This window comes from Dipodomys ordii, unplaced genomic scaffold, assembly GCF_000151885.1.
Source record: "Dipodomys ordii isolate 6190 unplaced genomic scaffold, Dord_2.0 Scaffold75, whole genome shotgun sequence".
NCBI classification, from domain to species: Eukaryota; Metazoa; Chordata; class Mammalia; order Rodentia; family Heteromyidae; genus Dipodomys; species Dipodomys ordii.
In genome coordinates this window covers 5,185,780-5,194,875 of record NW_012267291.1, presented here as the reverse complement: position 1 = coordinate 5,194,875, position 9,096 = coordinate 5,185,780, and the positions used below count along the sequence as shown (strand labels likewise).

The window sequence follows — 9,096 nt, the reverse complement described above, 5'->3', positions numbered from 1 at the left end:
TGCCCGGCGGCCTGCGCCTCGTCCCTGCCTCTGGGCTCCGGGTTCGAGTTTACCTCCTTAAGGAAGTGGTCTCGGGCGGCCCGCGTCAGCGCTGCCTGTCCTCTTAGAACTTGCCGCGCCTCCCGCCGGACAGGGCCCCGCCGGTCTCCGGCCTTCCTCCCTGAGACAGTGGGGGAGAGCCCGCGCCTCTGCGCCCCACGGCCCAGCCCGGCCTCGGGCCTGGCACACAGCCGGCGGCCAGTCCGCACCGCGGCCGTCCGCTCCTACTCCATTTACGCCCGGGTGTTTTGGAGGCCCCGGGGGTACCCGGCTGACTCAGTGTGCACGTGTGTGTGCGCGCATGCATGTGCATGCTCACATGTGCGTGCCCTCGCAGCACGGGCACACATGCACAGTGCATACGCGCGCCTATGTGTGCCCGCATTGTAGGCATGCACTCCGGGGCACACATGCGCACAGGTGCACGCGCGTGTGGGTGTGTACCCACACGCACATTGTGGCGTGGAACCTGCTGCCCTGCTGGTCTACAGAGCTCAGCGCAGCTGCTGGGGAAGGGCTCCCTTGCTGCCTCTCACCGTCCCCACCCTTCCCTCATCCTGCTGCCCCTGCCCCTGGTCCTGTTCTGGGCTCTTCTGCTCCAGCTCACCTCTTACCCAGGCAGAGGACTGATTAAGACCACTCAGGGGAAGCCTAACCTTTTCCCGCCAGGAACCAGGCCAGGGGGCGGCTGCCAACCCACTGAAAGTGTGAGTGAGCAGCCCAGCTATAGAGCCACAGGGGGTGTGTGATAGGGGTGCCATGTAACTGCTGAACAGGAATTTGCACCAATCACATTCCCAACTTCCTTACCCAAGAACCAGTCACCAGCTTCCTACTGAGTCCAGGGAAGTACTCCCACCTACCCACTGTGAGAAGACCTGCCAGTGAGCAGGGTCACCCAGACTTCACTGAGACTTGGGATGGCCCAGGCTGGGCCTGGACCCTGGTGTTGTGACAGGCACAGGGTCTTCAGGCCACACGCTGTGGATTCGGTAGCATCTGTGGTGGCAATGCTCCTTGCAGCTGGAGTGCAGCTTCCTCAAGGCATCTGTGAAGAATTCCAAGCATAATCACAGGACAGTCCAGACAGCCAAGAGGACCCTTTTGATCGACAGCTCCCTGCTCGAGGGAGGGCCTGCAGCCATCAAGTCAAAGGACCAAACTGCATGGAACCCACTAACTTAGCTTACTTGCGGGAAATGCGCTTCTAATAAAGATAAATAATTGTGTATGGTAGGAGATATTGGCTGTGGTTAGATACTGCTACTTTGTGATCATTGGGATGTGGGACTGTGGTAAAAACGGGATTGCGGACTAGGAGTGTGTGTGGGGAGGTTGAGTTGCTATGAGAAAGTCAGGGAAAAGGATTTCTGTTACCAGAAGTAGGAAAGAGAGAGGGGCACACCAAAACACGTCAAAAAACCCACTGGCGTTAGCTAAATAATAAAAGTTGAACTAAAACTTGGGTTAGCTATCTCATGATACTATCTTTTGAGCAAAAGTAGAGAACGTTTTCTGTGGCAGAGACAACTATCTACCTTTCAAAACCCCATATGGAGTTGTATCCCAGGGACCACAGACCCAGCAGTCCTTCCCTTGGCATTCATCTGGGTGACAGGCTCAGCCAATGACATCGAAGCAGGAAGTAAGTGCAGGGGGGCGTGGCCTTCCAGACCCTACCCTAGAGGAATGCAAAGCCACCCCACAGAAGGAGTCTGGGTCTTGAAGATCCTTTTGCTGACAGAAACACCCATCTCAGACTGTTGAGAATGAAAAATGCATTCCCATGACATATTTAGCCTTTGTAGTTGAGAGCTATTGATCTTTGTAGCCTGGGTAGTCCTAACTGAAATACTTCCTGGAGTGTTTTAATGAAAATCTGGATTACCAAAACAGTTGTGATATGGTGCCTTCTGAATGGACAGTGGGCAGTGGATAAAGATCATCTAAAAAGCCAGGCGCCCATGGCTCATGCCTGTCATCCTAGCTACTCAGGAAGCTGAGATCTGAGGATCATGGTTCAAAGCCAGCCCGGGCAGGAAAGTCCAGAGACTTTTTTTTTTTTTTGGGTCCAGTCATAGGGCCTAACTCTGGGCCTGGGCACTGTCCCTCAGCTCTTCAGCTCAAGGCTAGTGCTCTACCACTTGAGCCACAGCCCCACTTCCGGCTTTTTTCTTTTTGCTTATGTGGTGCTGAGGAATCGAACCCAGGGCCTCAGGCATGCAAGGCAAGCAAGCGCTCTACCACTCAGCCACTTTCCCAGCCCCAGTCCAGAGACTCTTATCTCCAGTAAACCACCAGAAAATTGGAAGTGGTGCTGTGGATCAAGTGGTAGAGCGCTTGCCTTGAGCTGAAGAGCTGAGGGACAGCACCCAGGCCCAGTGTTCAAGCCCCATGACCGCCAAAAATAAAAAAAAGAGAGAGCATCTAAAAGTAAGAAGGATTAGCCCCAGCAACTCTGTCAGGAAAACTGATAGAATAGAAAACTGGAAACAAGCCATGTCCACCCATGGGGTGGTCTCAGTAAAGATGAGTCTTTCTGTAAATTGAAAAACTAGATTCTTCCTAAATCCATGAGGTGAATCTAGATGCTGTATCTTCTAATATATTATGCAAAAGAGCAGGGTGGAGAATGCTTTGGGCATCGTAATGACTTGGTTTTTTATAAAGGGAGGGGGTATGAGCAGGCTGAGGGAGCTCAAGCCTGTACTTCTAGTTGTTTGGGAAGTAGAAATAAGGGATCACAGCCCCAAGCAAAAAGAAGTTTCTGAGACTTCACGTTAGTCAGTGGCTGGGGGTGATGGCATCTGCACAATGGGTGGTGTTGGTGGTGTGTGCCTGTCAATTCCTACAACAAGGAGAAGCAGAAGTAGGCAGATCACAGGCCTGGGCATAAAGCAAGATTCTACCCTCGTAGTAATCAACACAAGAAGAACTTGAGGTGTAACTTATCCTAATAGTAATCAAAAGGAGCTTGAGGTGGTAGAGCATCTGCTTGGGAAACATGAAGCCCTGAGCACAATCCCCAATTCTTCCCCCTGCCTCCCCCAAAGGGGTGGTGATTATGGATATACCCTGTCAGACCCTGTTACAAGAACACCTAATAGCATAGTAGCAGGGGTGTTGTCTGCAAGAGAAACTGAGGGGCTGGAGAAGTTGGGGAGACACCTATTTTTCACTGTCCTTTGTGATGTCTGGGTGTTCCATGTTTGTGCATTGATTATATAAAGGAACACCTCAGGCCTGGGCAGACTTGCGCACAGGAAGGTCTCTAATAGGATGCTAGAAGGTTCTACAGGTGCTGCCCAAGTTAGATGCAAGGCAAGACTCAAAGACAGCTCTCATCGAAGTCCTTGGCTGTGCACTCTCTGCCTAACAGTTAACTTTTTCAGTCTGTATCATACCCTCCTCACAGAGGGCTAGCATTTATTTTAAGTGCCATGGGTTTTCATGATGTGTATACAACGGGGTGTGGGCAGTTAGTGAATTGCTCAGTGCAATGGTTCCCTTCCAAGATCAGAGCCTGCCAGTGACCCAAGCCACAGCTCTAGGCTATGCAGGCCTGGATCATACACCCCCAAATGTGGCTCCAGTATATCTAGGGGGCTCACCAAGTTCCCTGGGAGAGTCTGAAGTGCATTCCATGCAAGTTCACCTGCAGGGAGGTCAGGAAAGCAAGAAGGACATGAGATAATAAGATGCAGAGAACTGTGTGGGCAGGTGAGGTGACAAGCCCCGCGGCCCAGAGCGAGAGAGGAACAAGGCTAGCAGCTTCCATCTTCTCCCAGGGAGGGAGCTAGGGCGGAGCTACAGCCAGGCCGGAAGCTGAGACCACAAGGGATTGGCCAGGCCCGAAGCTGAGACCACAGGGGATTGGCCAGGCCCGAAGCTGAGCCCCCAGGGACTGTGTTCATATTTTATGTTCAGTTCAGCTTTATCTGCATTATGAAGGGCATGTCATTTAAAGAGTTAACTAGTCTAAAGGCTTGTTAGGAAAGAGAGAGCTTTTCTTCCTTCTACCTCAGCTGAATAATAAGGTAGTTGTGTTTAGACAAATGTTTAATGTTTACATTATGTAAATACTGGAGCTGAGCCCTGTGTATTCTGATTACTTTTCCTTTTCTGTAGTACTTTTTGTTTTCATTAGAGTTTAAAAACCTTTCCTTTTGTTTGCTAGCTTACTTTTCTATGTATTCATTCATTTGAATTATTTTCTGCGCAGGTAAATCATCTCTCTGTGTATTCAAACACAGTGCAGTCTGTTGGTTTTGTGTTTTAGAGGAGTCTATAGTTTGGGCGGGGCGGCTGGGCATTGCTTACCTTGGGATATGTACCGTATTTTGGAGTCTTTAAATCTTTTGGTTTTGTGACTTCCTCTAGTTTTCATAGATCTTGTGTCTTTATCTTCTTGCTTTATTTCCTATTTTTGATGCAGTGGATTTCCACGACAAAGAATAAGTGGAGGGTGTTTGATGATTTAATATGAAGCTGGGCGCTGGTGGCTCAAGCCTGTAATCCAGGCTACTCAGGAGGTTTAGATCTGAGGATTACGGTTTGAAGCCAGCTTGGGCAGGAAAGTCTGGGGGACCCTTATCTTCAACAAAATACCCAAGAAGCCAAAAGTGGAACTGGGGCTCAAATGGTAGAGTGCTAGCCTTGAGGAAAAAAGTGCAGGGACAATGCCCAGGCCCTGAGTTCAAGCCCCAGTACTAGCACAAGAAGCAAGCAAGCAAACAAACAACAACAACAACAACAAACCCTTTGTACAACTACTTAAATAGAGAATAAAAAATGAAATTAAGGAAATAAAGAGGGGGTCATGGGTTGTAGGAAAATGCTGGGGACGGGTGTTTTCAAGCCCAGTGGAGCATTTGAATCCGGGTCATGATCATGCAGGGTCATGATCGTGCCGGGTCATGATCCTGTGTGGGCGCTGGCTCAGGAGCCACGCACCTGCGTATCTGGCTTTAGGAGATGTGGCTGCTGTGGTCCAAGAATCACAAGGAACTCAAGACTGCCGGTCCATTCACAAAAAAGATGACCTTGTCTCTTGTGTGTTTGGATTAAAGGTCACCCGTGGCAGGAGCACTTACCTAGGAGTTTACATTATAGTCCCCAGTGCATGGAGAAGGTACCCATATACCCTGAGGTTGAGCAGAAGTGGCTCCAGCTGTTGGAGATGGACCAAGAGCTGAGGTGTGAGCATGTGGAGTGGGGGGTGGGGGTGGTGGTAGGTTCCTGTGTAAGAAAGTAGGACAGAGATCCAATCATGGCTGTGTACCACTTCTAAGACCAGCAGGAATTTGGTTTGTAATGAACTTCTTTTAACATAGGAGTTCATTATCAACAACAGCATTGGTGGTACCTCACTCAGGCTCGATCCAGGAATATTTACTTTTTTTTCTTCTGTTGGTTGGGGGGCTTGAACTCAGGGCCTGGGTGATGTCCCTGAGCAGTTTTGCTCAAGGCTAGTGTTCTACCACTTTGAGCCACAGAGCCACTTCTGCTTTTCTGGTGATTCATTGGAAATAAGAGGGTTTTCTTCCCAGGCTGGCTTTGAACCAGCCTTTGAACAATCCTCAGATCTCAGCCTCCTGAGTAGCTAGGATTCCAGGCGTGAGCCACCAGCACCCAGCTACTTACTTTTAAGATATGTTAAAGGAAACACTGAACTACTAAAATACTGCTGTGTTTATTTCTTTTCCCAACAACAGTTCACACTTTGGAACATTCTGGTAGGAACCAATGTTCATTAATTCTCAGCAAAGGAATTCTATTTAAAAAATAGTTGATCACTCTCTGATCTAGGTGATTATGATTCTGTTTTTCTTTGCTTTTATGAAGCCATTTGAATTCATCCAGTGTGCTCCTTTGACACATATTGCGAGGTTTGTGCAACAATCATGAAAATTAATTGTGTTCCTTTTTGAAACTATTTAAAAATCCCCATCCCTGCCTTGCCTTATTGACATGTACACATTAAAGTATGACTATGGGAGAAGAATACATTCATAACAATGAATAAGTGGCCAATTAATTATGTCAAAATAGTAATTTGTTTGCTTGCTTTCTAATAAGTGTAATTATTAATTTGGGGGAAGTGTGCAGAAAATGTTAAACATATTGTTAGCGCTGAGGTTCACTCTCTGAAGTAAAGTTTAGTTTTCTTTTTCTTTTCTTTTTTTTTTGTAGGTCGTGAGGCCTGACCTCTGGGTCTGGGCACTGTCCCTCAGCTCTTCAGCTCAAGGCTAGCGCTCTATCACTTGAGCCATGGATCACTTCCGGCTTTTTCTGCTTATGTGGTGCTGCGGATTGGAACCCAGAGCCTCATGCATGCAAGGCAAGCACTCTACCACTGAGCCACCTTCCCAGCCCCTAATTTTCTTTTGAAATGCATTGAGTTTAAATTTTGGTAGTCTCAGGAAAATTCCAGAGTAGAACTAAGACTGCAAACCAATGGTTCAGTACGGTCGGAATGCATTGTGAAGACTGTGATGGCTTTTTTTTTTCCCCCACAATAAGGATTGTACGGCCTGCTAACTTTGTTTGTCAGTATATCTATCTAACAATAGGAAGCACACTCATTCTCTTAATATTATTTAAATATGCATCTCATAGGGTCATCCCTGATACTTTTGTTTTGCCATTCTCCCAGATGATCTGTGCAGAGGGACTATTTTCCTTGTGATTGTACTCAGCTTATAACTTCCACATGTGGAGTGGATTGTTTTCATAGCACCTTTGAATCCCAGTGGGTTCAGCGAAATGCATTGTGGGTACCCATAGGGATGGGGCGGGGCTCCGCCAGGCTGAGGTTTTAGTAGCTCCTCAGCCCGGCTACATTCCAGTGCATAGGGAATGCTGGCACCTGGCTAAGATCAGTCTTTTCACTGGATTCCAGCACAGGTGTGTCTGCGTTGCTCATCAGGTCCAGTGTGGAGTTGCTCTTCACGAAGCTCCTTCCACTTTGCATTCTCACCATCAGCTGAGTTACTGTAGAAGCCCTTTGTTAAGATTAGATGCACTGGGAGTGTGTTTGTGTGTGTGCTGGTCCTGGGGCTTGAACTCAGGGCCTGGGCAATGTCCCTGAGCCTTTTCATTCAAGGCTAGTACTTTACCACTTGAGCAACAGCTCCACTTCCAGCTTGGGAGATAAGAGTCTCATGAGCTTTTCTGCCTGGGCTGGATTTGAACTGTAATCCGCACATCTCAGCTTCCTGAGTAGCTAAGATTACAGTCGTTAGCACTGGCCCTTGAGATTTCATAATTTTCGTCTCCTAGTATTTATCCTCTTATAATTCCTGTAAATGCCACATTTTCATTCCCGGTGGAGGATGAATTTAGACAAAGTGACACTGTCTGAAGGGATGTGGGATGGAGGATTTGAGGTTTAAGGACAGACACGTGCTCTGGACAGACACGTGTCCTCACGTGTCCTGTGCAGATGAGTGACTGGTAATTGTTCCATAACCTATACAGATCATTAGAAAAATCCAGTGAGTAAGCTGCGTGCCAGTGGCTCAAATCTGAATTTCACCTGTCTTTATTATCCCACCTGCTCAGGAGGCTGACAGCTGCAGATGTTGGTTCAAAGCCAGCCTGGGCAGGAAAGTCCCTGAGACTCTCCTCTCCAATGAGGCACCAAAAAAAAAGCCAGAAGCAGAGCTGTGGCTCAAGCACTCATCTTGAGCAAAAGAAGCTCAGGGACAGCGCCCAGGCTCTGAGTTCAAGCCCCAGGACTTGCACCAAAAAAAGCACAAAAACCAGAAGTGGAAGAGTGGCTCAAGCAGTAGAATGTCACCCTTGAGCAAAACCTAAACAAGAACATGAGGTGAGGCTGAGTTCATGCTCCAGTATGGGCACGCGCACACACACACACACACAGAGTAAATACATATATTCTTAGCTGGGCACCAGTGGCTCTCGTCTGTAATCCTAGCTATTCAGGAGGCTGAGATCTGAGGATCGTGGTTCAAAGCCAGCCCAGGAAGAAAAGTCCCATGAGACTCTAATTTCCAATTAACCACTCAAAAACCAGTAGTGGTACTGTGGTTCAAGTGGTAGAGCACTAGCCTTGAGCACAAAGAAGTTCAGGGACAGTGCCCAGGGCCTGAGTTCAAGTCCCACGACCAACCAAGAAGAAAAATACACACACACACGTGTGTGTGTATATATATATATGTATTCTTGTTATAAAATGCAAACAATGCTCAAATATATTTATGAAATCCTACAACACTGCCTGGCTGCCGAGTGGTTTTGCGTTCATAAGCAGCACACAGCTAAGCTACCCCGTGTGTGAGGAGATCCTCTTGTTTTCCAGAACAGCTGCAAAACATCCTGTACCCTGATTACATGACTCCAAGAAAGTGTGTCAGTCGTTCCTGGCCCAGGAACAGTGGTCTCCATTACTAACAGTATAACGTAGATCCCCAGCACCTTATTTGTCCTTATTTATATGTGGATAAATATCTCAATGTAGATTGTTGAGTGTCGCGACCGCCTCGACCCGCAAGGATGACGCGACAACAGGTTCTTCTTTCAGACGGTTTATTCAGGACCTTGTTTACAGCTTCTTTTCTCCTACTTCTCTCCTGCCCGCTTCTTCCTTCTTCTTCCTGCTTCTCCTTGTTTCTCCTTCCCATCCGCCCCGCGCTCCGGTTATAAGCCTCCTGGATGGCCAATCCTGAAGCGCCACGTGGCATATACGGATAGGGCTGCAAACATGGAAGCAAACTAGGAGCCAAGTCATAGCCATATAAGGAGTTGTTTTTTACAGAGAGCACTCGTCACCAGGAAGACGGAAGGCGGGAGCCCGCACCATCTTAGGTCGCAGCCGCACCACGGGGCCCTGCCATTTTAGCTACAATGTTGCTTTTGCAGCTGTCTTTGGTCGCGGCTCCCGCAGCTCTCCACAGCTCCCCCTTTTTTGTTTTATTAAGCAACAGGTAGGAGTAGAGGTTGGGCCTCTGTCTAAAACATTAATGAGAGGACCTTGCACTGGTCTTCGCCTGAGGGGCGCCTTCCCCAGTGATGACCAGGCCCGTCCGATGCCTT

At 48.3% G+C, this 9,096-nt stretch overlaps 1 protein-coding gene across 1 annotated transcript in view; it reads right to left on the bottom strand.

Moving 5' to 3' along the window:
- The window catches only part of LOC105991630 (zinc finger protein 64 homolog, isoforms 1 and 2-like), a 33,557-nt gene extending 26,545 nt beyond the window's left edge, over positions 1-7,012 (bottom strand). The window contains exon 1 of the mRNA XM_013024298.1: positions 6,908-7,012. Within this exon, the coding sequence (XP_012879752.1) occupies positions 6,908-7,012 (105 nt within the window). The remainder of the gene's footprint in view (positions 1-6,907) is intronic.
- Positions 7,013-9,096: the final 2,084 nt, after the last annotated feature.